This window comes from Condylura cristata, unplaced genomic scaffold (assembly GCF_000260355.1).
Source record: "Condylura cristata isolate star-nosed mole 26May11 unplaced genomic scaffold, ConCri1.0 scaffold00029, whole genome shotgun sequence".
NCBI lineage: Eukaryota > Metazoa > Chordata > Mammalia > Eulipotyphla > Talpidae > Condylura > Condylura cristata.
Genome location: NW_004567130.1, coordinates 5,767,017 through 5,789,166, shown reverse-complemented (window position 1 = coordinate 5,789,166; position 22,150 = coordinate 5,767,017). Strand labels below are relative to the sequence as shown.

At 47.7% G+C, this 22,150-nt stretch overlaps 1 protein-coding gene across 2 annotated transcripts in view; it reads right to left on the bottom strand.

The window, feature by feature from the left end:
* The window catches only part of ADRBK2 (adrenergic, beta, receptor kinase 2), a 99,161-nt gene extending 77,909 nt beyond the window's left edge, over positions 1-21,252 (bottom strand). The window contains exon 1 of one of the 2 annotated variants that reach the window (XM_012731058.1): positions 21,180-21,252. In XM_012731058.1, coding sequence (XP_012586512.1) covers positions 21,180-21,243 — 64 coding nt within the window. In that variant the 5' untranslated portion in view covers positions 21,244-21,252. The remainder of the gene's footprint in view (positions 1-21,179) is intronic. The other variant, XM_012731060.1, reaches the window with a different exon arrangement.
* Positions 21,253-22,150: the final 898 nt, after the last annotated feature.

The following is a 22,150-nucleotide window of genomic DNA, read 5'->3' as shown; positions in this document are numbered from 1 at the left end:
GGGAGGGACATTCCCCCAAAAGGTGGGTCTGTATTTCTGAATCAGCAACACTGTTGTATATCAAATAATGATCAAAATACTAATTTTTAATGCTAATGACCTACTCAAAATATAATCTTAAAATATTAGACTCAACCTTTTTAATGGAGATATAATGTACTCAAAGGAACCCTAAATTGCAACTTTTTTAGGAAGTCAAAAACTTAGGTTTATTTATAAATGTATTATATACCCACTACTAGTAAAGCATTTTTTTATACTAGCAAAAATGAGAAATTTTAATTTAAACACAGTCTGAAGCTAGCCACAGTTACTGAAAGGAGTTCCATCCCCCAGCCAGAGAGCTGACCCCCATGGGGCAGCAGACCTCTCCTGACCTACCCACTACTCCCCTCAGGAATGTATTTCAGTCATCCACCTTTTCTGCTCCCCACTCTGTCTCTGGTGAATCCTCCCATCCCCTGCACCTCTGGGATGTACCCAATTTCTGTATGCACAAATAAATAAATCTTTTAAAAAAATAACTAAAATGGACTATTTTGAGAATAACTTTGACGAACTATTTGCCTGATTGATATGCTGAAAATTAAAAAACATTGATGAATAAAATTAAAGATCCAAAGTAAGATACCAGCCTAATGGACTAAAAGGCAACACTGTTAAAATATTAATTTTCTCCAAGTAATATATAGACTTAACACAATTCCTATCAAAATTCCAGTTGAAATCAATAAATTAATTCTAAAATTTATGGCAAAGAAACTAAACCAACTTTTTTAAAAAAAAAAAGAACAAAGAGCATTCTTACTGTGATTTCAAGATTATAATAAAGCACAGTAATAAAGGCCGTATGTTCTTGGATGAAAGGAAAAACACAGATCAATGGATGAGAATGGAGTAAAAATAGGAACAGACAAGTATAGTCATCTATAAAGACAAAAGCACAAAGACAAATCATTGACAGGAAAACTTTTTCAACAAGTGATGCTGGAGCTACTGAGTATCTGTGGGCAAATATACGTGACTCCCTACAAAATTAGCTCAGCATGGCCCATAGATTTAAATATAAAACTTTCCAAGCCATAAAATTTGTGGGGAAAATATCTCTGCAAGATTGAACAAAGATTGCTAATATGACATTATTCACAGTAAAAAAAAAAAAAAAAAAACTTGTGAAGTTGAATTTCACTGCAATTTAGTTATTTCTGCTCTTCTAAAAGCACACCTAAGAAAATACAAGGACAAGTCACAGGTTTGGGGAAAATACTTGCACAACAAAGAATTGTATTCATAACATATAAAGAATTCCCCAAATAATACAAATAATCCAATGTTTTATTTAAAAATTGAGCAAAAAAAGTTGAATATTTTCACTACAGATATATAAATGTCAAATAGGTACATAGAGAGATGTCCGATATCTTTTTTTTCCTGTTAGTCATTAGGAAAATGCAAATGAAAAACACAATTATACATCCTTATATACTTAGTAAGAATAGCAAAAAAAAAAAAAAAAAGTTGGGTTCAGGCTGCGATAGAAATGCAACTGAAACAATAATCTTTACCAAACATTTCTTTAAAGTTAAACATAGACTTGTCATCCAAGCCAACAACTCTTCCTAAGTATTTACCCAAGGGGAATGAAAATGTCTTTTCTTATATTCACACAGAAAACTGAACACAGATATTTATAGTAGTTTTATATACGATATTCAAAAACTGAAAATAACCCAAATGTTCTCCAGTCGGGGAATAGATAAAACTGAGATGCAGCCACACAATGGGACACTACTCAAGAATATAAAGGATGAATTCCTGACATGCACACCATCTCAACAGCATTACACACAATGAAAGAAACCAAATGCAAGGGTTATATACTCAATGACTCCACTTCTACGTCATTCTGAAGAAGGGGAAAACAAGCCAGTGGTTGCCAGGAGCTTGGGTACTGGGTGTGAGCCAACTATGAATGAAACTAGAAAATTTGGGGAGGTAACTTAGGGATACTGTAAACAGTGTTCTTCTAAAATACAAGCAATCTTTCCTACCCGCTCCCCAATTTAAATTCATCACATACATGTTCCATAAAATATTCTTTGAATAATGAGATAATTTGCTTAGATAAATTGAAAGATTTGGGGTCCTGAATCTTGAGCCTAGTACACAAAAGCACAAATGGTAATGAATGTGGCCAAAGAAACATTCCCGGAATGTTCCAAGCAATTGACTCTTAACTCAAGAGGGAACAGAGAGGAAAATATGAAAATACAGTCACACGAGAAGTATAGTCACACTCTACTTCTAATAATTGGATCACATGCAGTCTTTTGAGGAACATTTTTATTATGTAACAACAGAAAAACTGTGGCCAAACCACAATGCCACTACTCTTTCCAGACCATGGTCAATATTTTCATTGATCACAGTGCTGCAAACACCTAATAGCAAACAAACTGACTATCACGAGAATAAGTGAGAAGTGAAATAACTTAAAATGAAATAGGTACATCATTCCAGTAAGTCAGTTGACTTTTATTTCCCAGAGACTTCTCTAAGAACAAGTATTAAAACTGGTCTTGTGGAAACTAATCAAGATGTCCATCACAGATGAAACACAGCCAGGACTGAAGGGGACCTGGGGTGAACATGCTGACTCTGACCACAACTTGAACCAGAGAGAAGAGTCCACCGGCCACTACACCTGTGGGCTCTGTGCGCAGGCTCGGGGGCAAGGCACTGGTCGTTCGAGCATGTTTCTGATGAAGAAAGGTTTCTTCAAAAAAAAAAAAAAAAGAGAACCAGCCAGGAAGTGTTCATAGCATGAACTCCGAAGAGTGACACAAAGGAGCCCTCAAAGCAATTAGATAGAACTCATTTGGCCACATGGACAGATGTAAGGCGGCACTTGATGGCCTCTGTCGGATTCCTTTACAAGAGAACTGCATCCTTCACTTAGATCCCGGGGCTCTCAGCCACTCCTCGGCTCAGCCTCCTTTCGGATACTTCCAGGGGCTCCAGCAGTGGATCTCATCCCATGAGCGCCCCCCCCCGCACCCCTGCTTCTGAAGGGCTGGCTGGAATGGCACCAGATGCTGGGTGAGATCCAGCCTCCTCCTGGTCCTGCAGTGCAGCACCATGCTGGGTCCCAGAGGTCCCCGAGTCCCCTCCCCCGCCAGCCAAAGCTGTGCACAGCCTGCTTCGGAGCAGGTGTAACCACTCGCCACTCAACTGCCCTCCAAGCTGCACGCTGCTCCTCTCCCTAATGCCTAACAGAAACCAAACCCGTCTCTCCCTGCTCAGCAACCACCTGATGACTCCTCTCTGCCCTCTTTGTCTCGATCACCAGCTCTTCCACACTTGAGCTGGCTAACACCTACTTTACCCTCAAAACTCCTCCAACAGAGCAGCGGATGATGCAAACCTTACAAACACCTGCCCAGCCCCTGCTAGGGGAAGCTGAGCCCTTCAGTGCTCCCGTGGCCCTGAGTCCTTATCATTTTCACAGTGTTAGCCCACTACATTGCAACTCATTTTGTTTTATGAATCAATAAAGTGGTTCCAAATTTTATTAGTTTTTGTATTCCTATATCCATTATGCGTCATGAAACGAAAGGTCTCCTCCCCATCCGTGCCTCAGGTTCCCAGCAGCGCACACTCCCACCTGCCCCAGGTGATCCCAGCCAGCAGATCCGGAGAGGTGTGTCACTTCTGGGCCAGGGTCGTCAAGAAACTAGTGTGTCCTCTCTGCTGTCCCTCGCCCAGCTAGGTGCAGAGGACTTGGAGCCCTGAAGGGCGCCAGCCCCATGGGAGGGGAAGTGGCTCCCCTGGCCTGAGATACCTGCTCTGGACTGCTAGGGAGCAAGGCCCTTCCGCGTGCCGTGCTCTGGCACTGGGGTCACTTCCCAGTCAACAGACTGGCCCGCGCCTGCCACTGCGCAGGCCCAGTCTCCCTCGCCCTCACGCATAACACGGCACGGGGGGGGGGGGGGGGGGGGGGGGCTCGCACTGGGAGCGGCGGGCGCTCGGTCACGCGGAATATCAAAATCAGCGTGATTTTTCCCTAACGACGGACATTTGATTTCTTATAAACAGTTTGCTCTTTAAAAAAAAAAAAAATGCTGCAATAAATAAACCCCTGTATTATTGCTCAGGAGTTCAAGAATATTTGCAGGATTGCTCCTCAGAGTGAAACTTCTGAGCCGAAGGTTAGGCAGATATTCTGTCGTTTTCACAGGCCGAGCCAATGGGATGCACTGGTGCCTCAACCCGTCCACATCTGCCTCACCAGTAACAGTAACTCGTCTTGAAACCCGAGTCATACCAAAAATTTTATCAGACATTCAGATCTCTGATCAGTGTAAAATATTTTTAAAGTGACATTTCAGGGTGACTTTAATTTGCATTTTCCAGTAAGTGGGAAACATTTTCCTATGTTTAGGTTCCATCTGTCTTTCCTTCAGTGGCCTGTCTTTGCACCCTGCTTATCCACTTCCAGCCTGGGCTGTGGGTCTTTGGCTCCCAAGTTTGTGGAATTGGGGTTGGCTAGTCAGTACTGCCCCCCAAAGAGCCCCTCACGGCAACCCTTGGTCGGATGGCCCTGTCGGGGTGGTCCATGTGCTCATTCCTGGCCCTTGCCCCATTCCTGGCACTAATGGAAACACCTTAACCAGTTTCCCTGAAACGTGACTTTGGCCTTTGCATAGAGGGGCTGCCTCACGCAGTAAAGGGGGCTCTGCCCCATGGGAGTGAGCAGCGCTGTCACTGGGCCTCTGCCTGGAGGGTGGCCTGCTTGGAGCCTTTTCTCACTGATTCCCAGCACAATGGCTCCGGCTTACCCAGCTCGATAAGCATTTGATAAACTTACTAAAAGAAGGATCAGTGGTTTCAGGAAAGAAGTGAATATAACTTCTGGTACAAGCTAAGCCAGAGAGATTAATGGTTTCCAGAAGACTGGGAGAGAGATGAGCAGCCAAGGCTCAGAGGCAGGAAATGGCAGTCGAGATAAGGACGAGGGAGCCCTCGACCTGAAGGAGCAGGCAAGTCCCTGGCACAGTGGTAAAGGGAAGCTTGCTGGAGCTCTGCTTGGCCCAGCAGGCGCGGGGCCCTTTAAAGGAATACCTGTGCCAGGCGTCTAAAAGTTACACAACAATTAGTGTTGGCTGGATGCCGGGATGTGCCAAAAGCCTGCTGGGGAATAGTTTTTAATATAAGTGGGCAATTGTTTTATGAAAAGTCAAGACTCAGCCCTCAAATCCAGGTCTAAGCGTTTCAGAGCTGGGGCTCCATCCTCCAGCACGGCTGGCCGCAAGCCAAGCCCATGGTCCGGATGATGGGCTCGGGCCCCTTCCCCAAGGCCTGGGGCGGGATGACACACATCTGCCACCCTCCGGTCCCCCCCACAAGGCTCATGGCAGCCTCATCCCGTTCCCTAAGGGGACCTAAAATAGGTACTCAGTGCTGACCCCTGTTTATTGAGGGTGCCTGCACCCCACTAATGGCCCCCTAAGTATTTCTACTAGAATGTGAAGATGTAACCAACAGTTATGAAGACGAAGGGCAGTGGAAGGCCAGGCCCCAAGGCTGTGTGCCACCCACGGCCCGAGCCCTGCTGTGGCCTCAGGTGACTTGCGGTCAGAGTTGCCCTTCATGGTTAAGGTGCAAATTAATGAACAGGAGGAAATGACATGATTTCTGTGCTTATTTTGTCCAGATTCTTTTTAACTTATAACTACTTGACTGTCGTCCTCTTTCAATGACAGATGCAGGTATGTTTTAAAGTCTGTGGCTTTAAAGGCAGTGGCATTGGGCTTTACAGTGCCCCAGAGGCAGGCTGTCACCAGGGAAGCAGCCTGGCTTGATGGATAAATGCTCCTTCCCCACTTCATGCAGAGGGCTGCCTGGCTGAGCCCCTTACCTCTGTGGGACACCTCATGCCCCCCGGCATTGCACAGGCCTGGGCCGTGCGGCCAGGCTGGGGCATAACCACGCAGGGTGCAGAAACTCTCTCCCACCACACACCACTGATGGGAGACTTCTTAAACAGGGGCAGCTGAAGAGAGTTCCTGCTGACACAGACAGTGGCCAGAAACAGAAAGCCAGGACTTCTGAGTTGCGCAAAATGCTGAACTCAACGCCTCAGAGAGGAACCCACAGCCTAAGAGATGATCTTGGTCTCAAGGAATTCGCACTGCATTTAGGGAAACAGCACAGAAGAGGCCGGCCAGCGCCGCAGCCCGGCCAGCGCCAAGCGCACGCGGGCAGCAGCAGCCAAGCGGGCTGTTTCCAGCCTGAGGCCAGGTGTCCGGGAGCCTTCCGGGCGCAGGAGGAAAACCTGGGCGGGCCGGGGCCTGAATGGCAGTCACAGCAGAACTCAGGCGGCCGGCGCGCGTGGGGAAAAAGACAGGGCGAGAGAGGCGCAAGGAGACTTGACACACTGGCCCTGGGCCCACGGAGCACAGTGGCGGCGCCCCAGCCTCAGTGGGAAGGGGGAAGTGGCCGGGTGGGCGCGGGCGCTAGGTTTGTGGGGGAGGGGAGGCGGTGGAGCGGGCTGACATGTGACACTAGACGTGACCTTCAGAGGGCACAGGATCAGGTGAGCGGTGAGCTCTGGAGGTGGACAGCACGGGCGAGGGGCAGCAGGGTGAGGGCAGCACAGCCAGGCAGCCGCCCAGGGCCTGGCAGAGCCCACAGCACCGGCCCCACCACACTGCTGGCTGGTGGCAGCCTACCAGCTCCTCTGCTCATGTGCTAACTGTCTCTTTCCTTCTGCGGCTTTAAATGTAACTTTGTAAAATGTATTTATTCCCCTAAATTACGGAAAACTAAGTAAATAACCATGCTCCCCCCGCCCCCCCCGAAAGTGGCACTGAAGTCCATCTTCTTTTCCCTCGCTCCTCATGCTCCCGAGCCAGTCGGCCAGGTTCTTCCTCCGGAAAACATCCCCAACCCACCCTCTTTCTGTTTCTCCAGGCGAGCCAGCCCCCTCACTCCAGGATGGGGCAGGATCCACACTTTCATCTTCCTACTTCCACACGCCCATTTTTGATGCCAACAATGTATTCGCCACGGAGGCCAGAATGACCTTTGAACTCAATCAGATGTGGTCAAAGCCTCCCGAGCTTCCCGCCTCGGCTGCAGCAGAACCTGGCGCTGCCCCCGGCCGCTCTGCTCCTCGCTGGCTCTGCTCTTCCCGCCCGGCAACGTGGCTGCAGCGTTGCCCCTGTGAGAATGCGCTGCCCCTGGACCTTGGCAGAGACCCTGCTTCTTCACTGAAACCACCTTCTCACAGCACTTCCTCAGAGAAATGTCTCCTAAGCAGCGAGCGGAAGCAACACCTGGTGAGGCGCTTCTTTGTCGCCTGCTGTCATGCTTTCCAGGCCCGCGGCATGGAGCTCCTGCCCTGCAGTGTGCCAAGCAAGCCGCCCGCGAGTGAGCTGACCAAGGAGGACCAAGATGCTCCTTAGTTTCCTCAGATACAACAATGAGATGGCATAAATTCTGGCGTCTCGCTTAGGCCTTCATGAGTTAAACTGGGGCGGGTTTCGATGTCATTCCTTTTTGCTACTGCTCTGCTATTCTGACGGGCAGAGGAGGGGGACAGGTCTCCAAGGGGGAGTGAGGCAGAGTAGAAGAAAAGTGGAGGAGGAGGGGAGAGAGCAGGAGGGAAGGGTGAGGGACCCCATAGGGTCCCCTCTTGTGGGGAATGACACCTGCTGCTCAACACTTATCCTGGCAACAAGTAGCTATCTCAGGATAGCTAAGCATTGCGTGCAGGGACACTCCATTTCCGTTTCCCTGAACTTGCCTTGGCCCACAGACATCTCTGCCAGTCAGCACACTCCTCAGTCAGGCAGCTCAGGGGAGCGACTGCAACTGGGAGCTTGAGGTCTGGAGAGCAGAGGACGCCTGCTCAGGAAGGTCAGCCGAAGCCCAGGTCCCCCCACCAACACCGCCCAAGCAGTGGTCTTCAGGCCTGACGGTGAATGGCATTGACCATGACCTCTCCTTGGCAGGTGTCAAAACGGAGTGAGATCTGTGTGTGGAACGCTGAGCATCTCTGGGCTTGAGAACCAGGATCATCCCAGACACACAACCCAGACTCCTTCAAAGCCTCGACTTCCAAGACTGCCCTTCACTGGTGGGGGTAAGCTGGAAACCGACCATCGCCCTTGCCTCACGATGTGAAGCTATGGCAATGGAGCTGAATGCCAACGGGTTTACAGGTAATGCCAGATTCATATATCTAACCCATTTTCCACCCAAAAGCCAAATACTTTATTTCAAACATAAATCTACAGTTCGGGGCATAATACCACAGCCAGTGCGGGACTTAACGTCCAACCATAATAACCAAAAAACTGTACCATGTGTATGATATAACTGTTTCCAGACATAGACAGACTACCGCCCTGAAGCTGCGAGGTCACCTGGATGGGCCCATGCACGCGGCAGCTCAGCCTAAAGCGCAATACTAGCAGAGGCCCAGGAGGACCTGTTGTTTCGTTGAGTGAGGCACCAGAAGTTCAGGAAGCCGAGGTGCCTGGGAATACCAGAAATATAAAAGAAAGACATACAGAGACACGGCTAGTCGTCAGCAGTGGCACCATGACATGCTGGAGTGTAGTGAATCAAAAAAGAAGGCAGGAAAAGAAGATCAAAAGAACACACATTCTAGCTAAAAATCAGAGGGAAAACAGAAGCAGCACACAAACACTACTGTGAAGAAGGCTGGAACGAGCCAGCCACTACCAGACAGCACTCAGAGCAACACGCTACCCGGCTAAAGGGTTTCTCGTACCCATGAGGAGCCAGTCCATCACGAGAACATACCCCTCACAAATGCGCAGGCACCTGCCATGGGCCTCCAGGATTCCGAACCTGGGCATTCAGCAAAGAGACCACAGCGCAGCTCCACGACAAGACGTGTGTGAGAGCATCCAAGGCAGCTCAGCTCATCCACTGGAAGCCGCCTCAGCCCCGAGAACAGGTAAAGTACATTAAGTCTGTTCCGTGGGACACTGCTCTGCCATAGAGATCAAGCGTGCTGTGCGGATGGACTGAGAGGGCACTGGGCAACCCCCCAGACAGCACTCACAAAGGGGTGGCTATTTGCCTGAAGCTCTAGAAAGAGCCAGTGAAATCTAATGTGACTGAAGGCAGATCAGCCGTGGTCTGGGGCTGAGGTGAGCAGATACAATGGGACAACGGTGTATTTCAAAGTGATGGGAACCGTCTCTGCTCAAATGGGGCTGTGAGTGCCTGGTGCAGACCTTGGTGAGAACTCATATGATCTTCTTAACAGGGATGCATTTGAGATATGCATAGTATACCTCCATCAGGTGCTCTTTAAAAAGTGAGGGCACAGGAACTGAGCATATTTATCAGTAAATCAAGTAGACAAATAAGTTTAGATCAGATTCTTGCATATCCAGGACAGCGGCCTGAGTAGGAAGTCGGGCATATCCAGAAAATCATGAATGAGAAAGCCACAGGGAGGAGAGAGGCCCAAAGCCCTGCCCAGGAAGCCATTCTATCTCAGCCAGCACCACTTCCGAACCCACCTGTTGGCCTGAGAGCAGAAGCCGCAAAGCAAAACAAATTTTAATCCCCTTCAACAATCTTAAGTTACCTGGCAAGCAAACAGTTTCCTAAAGAATAAAACTTTGAAGACCATCAGTGATTTATTTTTCTTGATGTTATTTTTCAGCCACACTACAAGCAGTGCAAATTTCAACTTAAACAAAAAAAAAAAAAAAAAAAATTTCTTGGACGATAAGTGCATCTTATAAGGTAAGAATATTTGCTGCTTTAAAAAGCTGTCCTAGCCCTCCCTGGTGGCGCAGCGGTTTAAAGCACAGCACCAAGAACTGAAGCCACCGCAGCCTGAATTCAATCCCCGCCCTGGAGGTGACCCACATGGCGCGGCAGACCTCTCCTGACCCGCCCCCTCAGCAGTGTGCTTCGTCAGTCGGCCTGTTCTGCTCCCCACTCTGTCTCTGGTGAATCCGCTCACTGTCCCTGCATTTCTGGCTTGTACCCCAGTTTTGTATGAATAAATAAATAAATCTTAAAAAAAAAAAGCTGTCCTAGTTTCTCTCTCTGTCCCACTGTTACAGTCTCTGAGGGACCAGAATCCTCCCTGCCCCACGGCTGATGGAAGTTCTCTCCTAACCCAACCCCTAAGAACCTTCTCTGTTCATAAGTGAGCAGAAGGCATCAGAGCTGGGGCTGAGCTGTGAGCTCTGGACTAGCCTCAGAGCACCAGGCAGGACGCGGAGGCGGACGGACAGCTCGCCTCAGCAGAGGGCAGCTGGCGACCTCAATTCCCAGAGGCAGAGACAAGATCTCCGGCCCAGTCCTCAGGTCCTGACAGAGCCCCTCCTTCACCTTCTGGCCTGAACTGAGCCTGCCACACTGGATCCCCTCTGAGCAAGCCCCTGCTCCCACCCCGTCACCACAACACACTTCCTCACCCACCTGGTGTTCAGTCTGGGCTTTGGCAACTTCTCACCGCAGGCCAGCGTCAGGCTCACTGCAGACGCTCCCCTCCCGCCTCGCCCTCGAGCTGAACTGCCCTGGACCAGGGGGTGCCATCCCAGTGCTCGATGGGTCCTGCGTCCCATGTCACTCCAAGCACAAGTGGGGATACCCGCTTGGAGCAGTTTCGCGGCGGCGGAAGGTCTCTCCGACAGCCCCGCCCGGCCGCACACCCAGCGTTCCACTGGGGCCGCGCGCAGCCTCCCTGGCCTCCTGCTCTTGCTCTGCCACAGGCTCCACTCTGCGTCTCCGCCCTGCTCAGCTCTCCACTGGACCACACCCCCACACAGGTACACAGGGGCTCGGCGCCCTCTCCTCCCTGGTACCAGCTACAGGCGAGGGCGGTGGCGTCGGCAGCGGCCCCCAGCACGCTGCGGCTCCTGCGCGGCAGGCGGTGGAGAGGCCGGTGCTTTGCTGCCTGGATCGCGCACTGACCAGGGGAGCGGGCAGCTGCTTGACGTGCGATCTGACCAGCAATGGGACTGAGCTTGTGCAGTCAGACTGGGGTGCGCAACGCTGAGGGGGAACCTTGCAGCCTCCTGCAAGCTCTGAGCCTTGCTCTGGCGGACACCCTCGCTCCCTGGACTCTCAGGCTTGCGCAGGCTGGACTCCTGGACTCACTAGACTCGCTTGCTTGGACTCACTTGCTCTGACTCACTCACTTGAACTGGACACTTGCTAGCTCGGACGGTGTGCTCTCCACAGCATCCAGCAGCGACCTCCAAAGGAAAGATGAGAAAGAGAAGCTAAAAAGCGCCACAGAGAAGCAGAAGAGCTTTGCAGGGACAGGGCGCTACCTGCCTCCGGCCTGACGCAGCCTGAAAGGAGCACCACGCCTCGAGCCTACCGTCTCAAAGGGCAGTTTGGTGCTCGTGTGGACCAAGAACTTACAAAGGGCAATAACGCTGGAAGCCAGGTGACTGGCACTACTGGCCAGTGCTGCCCGGGTCACCCGAGAGCACCAATGGTCTGGTGGGACGCCTCCTGGCGCTGCCGCCTCCTTGCTGCCTGGCCCGTCCCAGCCTCCCACTGGCTAGGGGCTGCTGCAGCATCCTCTCAGCCACCCCGCTGGTGCACACCTCCTGCTGTGGAGAGCTGGATCCTGGCCTGCTCACGGGTCAGGGGCTCCAGCCCCTCGCTGACTGGACAGCGCTAGCTTGGATCAGCGCCTTTTGTTTAGAACTTTTGGACACTGGACACTAACTGGGCTGAGAGCCAGCCACTTGTGGACTTGAGCACTCCTTGCTTCCCCTGTTTGTTGAATGAACCCCACTCTGCCCCTGTGCCCGTGTGGGAGTGCAGCTGTGTGCACAGATGAGAACAACGGCACCTGTCCTCGGGCCGCCTAGCCCCACAGCACTGTTCCGCTCCCTTCTCGAAACCTCCACAGAGCTCCCACACACCCCACCCCTGCTTCCTCTCTTCACCCTTCTTGCGAGCGACGCAGACCACCACAGGGAGCGCACAACTGTCGGTCTTCTGCCCTGCAGAATGTCGGTTCTGTGAGAGCGCAGATGCCTGTATTGCTCACTAGGAACAAGTGGCACGTGGGGCCATTTACAGAATGAATGAGTTTTTGGTGACAGATTTCAAACAAAGCCTGCTAAACACACAGTAGACTCTACATTTCCTGTTTCTGACTTTGACTAGAAGCTGAAATCCTAAAATAATCCCCGTCCCTGCAAAGCTCTTCTGCTTCTCTGTGGCACTCTTTAGCTTTTCTTTCTCGTCTTTCCTTGGAGGTCGCTGCTGGATGCTGCGGAGAGCACCCCATCTGAGCAAGCAAGTGTCCAGTTCAAGTGAGTAAATAAATCCTCAGTAAAGGTTTAAATTCCCAAAGAGCTAAGAGCAGGGATACTAGGACACTGCTGGAATTTCATAGCAGCGCTGCTTAAAGCCCCAGCTGGTCCAAACACACACACACACTCACTCGCCACTGAGTTAAAACACTGGTGAACAACTCTCCCAGCAGGGGTGATGTTTCCTGGCATTCCCCAGAGACATGAAGTGTGACCCCACACTCATAATACTGCTGGCCGGGATGAGCCTTTCCCTCTCAGGCCTGTGGAGCTCGCAGGAGAATCCAAGTGGCGTGAGCTGCACTGGTACCGGCGCCTCGGGTGGACTTGGGGGAGGCAGCTCTGCCCTGGCCACCGGCAGGCTGAGGCCGGTCCACACAGTGCTGGCTGGTCCGCCAGTCTCACTCTTCGCCAAGGGGGTGATTTCCCCAATTTGCCGTGAGACCTAACGTCCTGCCCCAGAATAGCTGCAGCAGCAGCATCTTCTGTAAATCTCAGGGATGCAGCAGTAGGAAACACTTCTTTCTAGCCACTGGGCACTGGCGGGCCAGAGGGGCTGGGGCAGGGGAGAGGGCGTGAGGGCCCTCTGTGCTGATGCCAGCTGCGCGGGGTCTCAGCCGGGTCAGTGTGCCTTTGCTTAACGAAGCTGGAGCCCCCCCCCAACTCCACTGTGAGCACCTCTTTAAGTAAAGCACACACAGGAGACCAACCACAGAGACGCTGTGGTCACCCCCAAATCCTGGGTCTTGGTTATCACTGCATAATAGGAATTGTATGGCTAATAGTTATTTTAAGAAAGAAAAAACGAAAGCCGCCTGTACGCCAAATTTCCACAGTGAATTTTCCCCTAATAGGCCAATAAATAAAGTGGCTTGTGGGGAGCACAGCCCCCAGCCAGGCTCGACCTCATAGGGGCTGTGCGAACTTGGTCACGTCATCTCGCCTTGCCCAGAAAGCACCTGTTCAGTGCACAGGCAGCCACCACTACTTAAATGAACATAATTCCATTATCTGCTCAGAAGAGTGCAGGGAAAATTAATTAGCAACAATTTAAAAGCTCGTAGATGGAGCAGCTGCCGACTGCTTCCTGCTGTCCCGTGGGCAGGAGACATTAAAGGATGGGGCTATTCCACTAAGTGTAGGTTTGCTGAATTTTTTTGTATACATGATCATTATGACCGATATTAGGTCTTCAAATGACTTTTTGAAAGGAGCAGTCCCACAGCCTTGTTTCAAAGACAGCTAGACTTCCTCACGGACCGGCCTTGGCCTGCGGGGGCCCCGGGCACAGAGCTCCTCTACAAGCCACGCGGCACCACGCCCAGGCCGGTGAAGCCCACCAGCCACGGTGAAACCCAGCCCTAAGTAGCAGCTTTCCCTCTCTAATGTTTTTCATTTTTTATTGGGCAATTGTGTTTTAGGTAACCCAAGCTGAACCTGTGCAGAGCCTGTGACCCTAATTTCCCTGGGCTCACTCATCATTAGCTGCCTCTGGGTGCATTGCCTTTTCAACTGAAAATCTAATTAGCTGTGCTCAGTCAAGTGTTTGTCTCTGCTATTTGAAAGTTTAAATGAATCTTTAACTCTTTCCACAAAGGCATGGATAATTGATGCAGAACTGAATGAGGCCCAGGTTTTTCTTCTCTGTGCTGGGTGGCTGCTCTCAACTGGAGAAAGTTCTATAGAGACGGGGCAGGAGGCTGGCTCTCGAACCGTCCATCAGTCAGGGCTTCTGTCCAGAAGCGCCCTTCCCAGTGACAGAAACAAACACTTCCAAACAAAGGTGGAAACAAAACAGAAAGCAAAGACTGAAGCTGGTCCCCAGGTGAAGATTTCCCTCAACAACCATACACAAAAGCACACAATTTGCTATAATTTAGCCCTGGCCTAAGAGTTAGTTGGAAGTTCCAAAATTATAAATATTTGTAGCTTTAAGACATCTACTATGTTTTAAAGCACAAAACAGCTCAAGTTTTAATTTTATGTTATGAAAATATTTTGTTTCTTGAATTTGACAAGAAGAGTAAGTCTAGTAAGTGTTATTCAGTGTCACTTGCCTCCTGGTATTTCTGTGGACTTTATAATTACCAGTTTATCTTCAGCCCATGGCACGCTGTATCATATGGACTATGTCTGTATAAGAACTGTTCAGAAATTTTTAAAAGGACTTTGTAAGGTAGCAATTTCTGCTTTTCCAGGGCACCTCTTTTATAATGAAACCTATACTTTTGTTTTCAAGACCCATGGCAAGTACACTTCTTTTGCCTTAACCCCAAATGCCAAATACAATTTATGCATTCTTACTATGTAATTGTTCTTTGAAGTCATGCTGAATATGGTAGAGACCAAAGTAAAAACTGAAAAGAAAGATGCAACAGATTGCAAAGAAAGAAGTGAAATTGCTTTTATTCAGAGACAGAAAATCCCAAGGAATCATACAAGTGTGTACCACTGTGTATAGTAGGAACAACCTATGAAGACTCAAACAGCAAGCCTGCAGGACACAAGCCCGCTAGACAAAAACCTGTTGCATTTCCAGGCAAGTTCCTCCATACCTCCATAAAGTTGTTTTTTATAAATGTTTGTCTTCTTGTGACCAAAAATCACATTTCCTACACCAACGTTACTTCACACAAATTCAGAACGATTAATATTCAGACTCTAGATTAAGCCCTGAAGTCAGTGTTATAAAATGAAATGTCTTTCCTTGGCAATAAATGATGTAATATTACATTGACCATGATGTTCTTTATACATGAGAGTAACATTTGCATACTTCATGAATTAAGTATCTATTTTGGAGTCTCCTTATAATCACAAACATCCTCTCTTAATAAGAGTGGGTATGCAGACAGAGAAGCTAAGTAGATTGTCGACAGACAGATGGAATTTATCAACGGCATGTGTCTTGGTTGCAAATTATAAAATTCTAATTTTTATCTTATAGAAGAAAATACTAACAAAATCATCTTAACTATACCTGATTTTTTTTTATTTTTACAGTCTATTCAACAACCAGTGTCTCTTTAAAACCATTTTTTTTTTTTTGAGTCAAGAACACTGACAATGTCTAAATGTGTAAGTTTTTACTGTCAGCTAATTAGGAGTCAATTTAATTGGTATCAGTTAAGAGATACGATTTCTATATGAGAAGAATAAAAGCAGCTGTCACTTTTATTGTGAAAACTGGCAATTAAAAACGAGGAATTCAGGGCCCTCTCTTGTGGCACAGTGGGTTAAAACCCTGCACTAAGAAGCTTAAGCCACTTCCACATGAGTTCAATCCCCGCCTGCCCTGGAGGAGATCCACATGGCGCGGCAGACCTCTCCTGACCCGCCCGCTGCTCCCCTCAGCAGTGTACCTCGCTGATCTGCCTGTTCTGCTCCCCACACTGTCTCTGGTGAATCCTTTCACTGTCCACATCTCTGGCCTATACCCAAGTTCTGTATGAATAAATAAATAAATCTTTAAAAGAAAAAAAAAACGAGGAATTCAGCCTTTATCCTGCCATATTCATCCCCTATTGCTTTGTAACAAATCACAACAACTTCCATGACTGACAAACAAAACCCGCTTGTGATCACAGCACTGTAGCTCAGTAGCCTGTGGCTACAGAATCTCACAGGCCTAGCCCATAGGATCTCTGGAGGGACCTTCTAAATTCACTCACTGTCAGCAGAATCCAGCCCTAGGACTGAGGCCCTGCCTTCTAGCCACCGGCCCCTGGGCCGACTCTCAGCTCTGAGAGGACACCCGCATTTTTTCCTACCTCCAGCCTCAAAGGCAGCAACTGTGTGTCCCAACTTTCTTGTTTGTGCTTCAATCTCTCTCATTCCCTCTTCTACAGGCCTGAGGAAATTCTCTCCTGCTAAAATGGCTGCTGTGAGTTGATGAGCCCACCCAATGCATAACCTCAATTCCATCTGCAAAGCCTTTTCAGCCAGGTGACTCAGGGCAGTAACACCAGGACCTCTGGGTCATGGGGCCATCCTAGAATTCTGCCAACAACATCAGCCTTCCCTGCTTAAACTATAATTAAAGGCAACTAAGTAGCTCTAGTTAATACGTAAAAATAATAAATGTGAAAGCAGCATCCTAGATAAAAAACTTACCATTTTGCAAACCCCTAGTTAACTGACTTAGGCAAAGATCATCAACCACAGTGAAACGAGTAGCAGCTGAGGTAATGAGGGACCCACCACATCTCAGTCCACTTAGAGAAAAGACCCTAATGCCACATACCTTCTGCTACAAAGTACACAGCACCATCAAAGACTGGCAAAAAAAAAAAAAAAGTGGAACCCACGCTTAGCTGCCAGAGCTAACTTCCTGTGGACAGGAAATGAAGAAATAGAAGTGCAATTTAAAGGACACCAAGAAGCAGCAGCCAGAAAAAAAAAAATCACAATGTGAAACATTCTACAATGTAACTGACCCAATATTTTTTTTTTTGTTTTTTTTTCTCAATAAGTCAATTGACCTGTATGTATATGGGGAAGGAGAGGGAAGCACACAGGGCAACAGTTCTAGATTTAAAAAAAGACACTATGACCAATTACAGAAGCAATACCTGAGCCTCACCCAAGCAAGCCAAAACCAAAAAAGCATTTTAAGTTAATCAGAAAAATCTGAATATATACTCGGTATTAAACTCTACCAAGAGTCATCACAAATTTTCATTGCTGGTAATAAAGTTACTGTGTTGTATAAGCAGACAGTCTTACGTTTTTGAGACGCATACAGGGCTGAAATGCTATGAGGGGCATGCTATTTGCAACCATGTAAAAAGTGGATGAATAAAGCGTAATACTAAAAAATATTGAATCTGGGTAATGGCTACTGGGGTTCATTATTCTAGTCTACTTCCAGACTAGAATGGCTAAAGAGCTCTTACAACAAACAATTTCACTGAAGAGCGCTCATTCACAGAACATCTGCTGAGAACCAATCACTATGTAAAATGCTTCAGGTACATTTCCTGCCAAATCCTACAGCAGCCTTAGAAAGTAGGAATTATTGTCATTCCTGCTTTTGCAGGCAAGAAAATGAAGGAAATAACCAATTCAAGGTGTAGCCAATAGGCCTGCCAATCACCCATTATCTAGCAAGACCTGAGAGGTCAAGGAAATAAAAGATGTCAACATCTTTATTTCACAAGGTGTTTTAACCCATCAGCTCTAGCACACACTGGACTTGAGAGAGGTTGGGGAGGGATGAGGAGAGGCATTGACAGGCGGGGGGGAGGGAGGGAGAGAGAAAGGCAGGCATCCACAGAGCAGTAACTGGGAAACAAAGAGAAGTACCACAGGGGGAGACAGGCCGGGGGCCCCTCCTACTGTTCCCCAGTCCTTACTACCAGCCAGAAAATGAGAGGCCACACAGCAAAAGGAGGAGCCAGACAGACAAGAGCGAGACACATTAAATATATGACTCTGTCAAACATAATCACAGATCTGTGTCTGGCGGGTTGACTGCGTGCTCTCGCCACCCAGGGGAGTGAGTGGCTCTTCTTCCCTGCTACCTTCCACGCTTGCACCCAAGTTTCTCCAGACCAACTCCAAGTTCACAAATCAGAAGGAAGGAAAGAAGGAATCATCTATTTATTTAAGCAAATTTTAATTTTCTAACAGCTTCACCGAGATGAATTCAAAAGCCGCCAGTGCCGGGGAAGCAGCTCTTCAAGAGATCTGTGCGCGGGGCAGCAAGCTAAGGCCTCATTAAAGCCCTCATTGCTTAGATCACTACTGGCTCGGCCAAAGGCTCCGGGAACCAGTGTCCCGAGTTTCAGTCAGAACAATAGGAACGTCTTAGGGGGGTGTTGGGGGGAGGGGCGCAAACAGGAAAGGTGGCAGAGTGAGACAGGGGAGCAGAAACAGGAAAGGCATCCAGGCATCCTTGATTCAGAAACTGGGACTGTAACAGGGTGGTCCCTAGGAAAAAGGGAAGTTCCAGGTTCCCTGCCCCACCCAGAAGGAGGGTGGAGCTGAGCAGAGAAAAAGGAGAGAAGAGAAGGGGAAGAAGAAAATGAAGCAGGATGAAGAAGGAGGAGACCTGAGGAAGCCACATGGAGCAGCGAGCATGTGATGAAGAAACCGGGCTTGTTTCCTGACCCTGGACTGGTTAAGGCAGATGTGGGTGAGAGACCTGTAGGGAGGTGACTATGGCAGTGTTTATATTGATTTTAATTTTGCTCTTTTGTTCCCAGATTTGTCTGGTCACTTCTGACCTTTTCCACGGGTCCTGGCCAGAAGGTGCTTTAGTCTAGTGGCGGGCTTTCAGGCCTTGCTTTGGGCCAATCCTTTTTGGGTTGATTTTTGCTCACGAGGGGATGGGTCACTTCAGGTGTTTGATTTAGAAGTTACATTCTTTGTGTTCCGTATTGTATATTTACTGTATTAAAGTCCCTTTTCATTAAAGTTTTATATGTTTTGTCTTGTTGCGGCGGATGGCAGAACCCACTTAGAGCAGGCAGGATTTTGGGCTTCCGGGATGCCCCTCTCTCCCCCTGTCCTTTTAACAGATTTGGGGTGCTCTATAACAGGACAACAGCTCCAGGTAAGGCAGGCATGCAACAACCTACTGGTGTGTCTGGCTAATGGAGAACCACCTGCTCAAATGATGTTAAACAATGCTTTCCTCTCCTCTCACGGGAGCATTATTAGCAATGGCCAAAAGTGTATACGACCCAAATATCCATCCACAAATGAGTGAGCAAGCAAAATGTGGCACATCCACACAATGAAAGGTGACAGGACAGGAGCAGGGAAGAGCAAAGTTCTGCTACAAACCACGTGGGTGGGCCTGGAGGGCCGCAAACTGGGAGAAACCCACAGCCCCAGCCAGAGAGGCAGAAATTGAGGAACACTGATCGCAGCTAACCAGGGCAGCAAGGAGAGGGAGAGTGGTAATGACTGCTAATGGTTTCTTTGGGGCAGGGAAGGTGTTGCAAATGTTCTAGAAAAAGATGGAGATGACAGCCAGCAAGGTCTGTAGGTGCACTGCGGTCTGAGCCGCACGGGCATTAAATGGGCAAGGGATATCCACGTGGTTTAAAGTAGTTTCACTGAAAATATGTTTTTGAACATTTAGATTCTTTATTATAAAAATAATAAAAATATCAAAAAGTTCTTAACTAATAAATAATTGCCTTTTTCCTAATCTCAAAGACAGATTTATCTGTCTCTGGTTAACATCTTGCTAGTTTCTCTGGTTAACATCTTGCTAGTTATTTTCTGGTTTTCAGCAAAACATCAGAAGCAAAGGAAAACATTTTGATGAGTGATAATTAACCAAACACAACGAGGAAAACAATGAGAAGCACCAATAAAAAAGGAAAGGAAGCCAAATGCCCTCGACGGATCTGTTCCCAACTGGAGCTGGTGGTCAGCGCAGTCTCTGCGCCACTGTCCTCCACACTCCTCTCCAGATCGCATTCCCACCTCTGACCACCGTAACTCCATGTGGATCAAAGAAGCTACTAAAGTGTTATGATAGGCTAGCTGACTTTTATAGCAGGTAAAAAGCACTTTACACAAATCCAGAGACTGTACCACTTTCTACTTTACTTGAACAAAAAGCATTACAAACTCTCCAAAAACAAAATTATCCAGTTCTTACTGGGTGACCTAGAATATACCCTCTGTTCGTCGTCTCCTTTCCAATTGTCTTTCTGGAGTTGTAATAGATAAGGAGACCTGGAGTCCGAACAAATCACTTCACCCCTAGGTCTGTATTTCCTTACCTGTAAATGAAAGGGCACCCTCTCAGAGATCTCCAAATCATGGAAACAGGACTAAATATAGAAATAGAATTCTAAGGAATGTTTAGTAAAAACTTCACTTCTTGAAATTTTAATAAATTTCCCCTAGAATAAGATAACTCTAAAAAACAGTTCCTAAGCAAACTTTATCTGAATAAGCATGGGAAGCAAGCAAAGAAAGCAGAAAAGCATTCTGTTTGCTCATTTTCAGCTATGTTGATATCATGTAAAAACTCAAAATCACCTGTTAGCTACTAATAATAATGCTATATAATGAATTCCGCATGACAATGGGAACTGATTTGGGGAATGGAAACAATCCTGTGGACTAGAACTTACCTAACCTGGATGATGGTCACCTCTAAAGAGCCAGCCTTTCAGTAGACAGGTGGAAACACACATATCTCTGTTCTTCAAAGGGCTGAAGCGTCATACCAAAGCTGCTGTTCAGTCCTAATTTCAATGGGCCCTCCATCTGGGAACCATATACCTGCTCTGCCTGGGCCAAGACCAGCATGGCCAGAGTTGGGCATCAGCCAGTGAGAGATGGCCTTCTGCCTCTGTGCCCATAGAGTCCCTGTGACCCACTAAATGGAGACTCCAACTGGGGTCACAGGAACAAGAGTAATCAGTATGGAACAGAAAAACAATGAGCAGCCTCTGAAACCCCTTAACGTGCACACACTATGGGACACCCAGAGGCCGTGAGCCTGGGACTGCATTCCTGAAGCCAAGCGCTAACTTGCTGTGCTCACAAGAGCACACAGCAGGGAGAGAAGCTAAGGACCCCAGGAGGGGTGCCAAGGCCTGAGGGAGGGTCCTGAGCCCCTGCTCTCTCAGGTTCCCAGCCCTAACTGCCTGAAAGCCTACAGTCAAATTAGTCTATTTCCTAGTAGCTTACACATAAGGTCCATCATCAGGAACACACAGTCACTATCTTAGTAATTACATGAAATTCCCTTCATTCCCAGTTCTACCTATAAAGCATGTACACGGTTAGAGTGGCATTTACACCTTACTCTAGTGTCACCCAGTATCACCATTAAAATCATAGCGTGCCAAATAAATAAGCAGAACTTACCAATTTTCTGGCTGAAAATCTTGTCAAAGGTTATTTCATTTCTCTCCTCAAGATATTTCTGCATCACACTCCGGATACTAAAAGAGAAGAGGGACATTTTTTTTTGAACAATCTGGAAAGTGCAATGAGTAACCACTATGAGCATGCATGATACAGGATGCCTTCAATCAAACAACAGTGTAAGGAGAGACCCCTTTCTGATGTCCACACCCATAAGAAAGGCCAAACAGACAGCACTGGGGGAGTCACTGTCCCAACTAATAACTTCTCAGCAAGTGAGGGTGACTTATATGGAGACTAAGCACCAGAAGTAACTGAAGGACTCTGGGAAAGTTCACCCTCAGTACAATGCTTTTCAAAAAAATACACACGAGTAGACACTGGATAACTCCTGCTAATCAATTAAATGGGTTGCTTTCTAAAAAATTAAAAGCTCATGGATATAATTTTTAAAAATTACGGTAAGGTAAACAAAGTTCTCAATGAAATGGAGTAGAGTACACATAAGCTGACCCACCCAGAGACAAGGAAGCTTAATATACAACAGAAGGAGCAAGACAGAAAAATGGGGAGAGGAGGGATTATTCAGTAAGTGCACTCCAAAAGAGATCATCTAAGTGGAAAAGGTAGAAACTGAATCTTTATCACCCATGATGAGCAATTTGACTTTATCCTTTTAAAAAAAAAAACAGTAATAGGGTTTATATATGTGTATATAGAAATAGAGAGAGAGAAGTTCATTACATTAAATATATGTTATAATATATATTAAATGCGTGTATTTTAGGATTGGGATTTTCATATGTAACTAAGCCTACTCAACATACAGAATTTCTATCACCCTAAAAGTTACCCCTTTGTAATCAATCTCCCCATATTCTAGGATCTTGGCAACCACTTACCTCTTTTCTGTTAAGACAGCTTACTGCAGCAGTTCAAGTATTTTATATAAATAAACTCATGCAGTATGC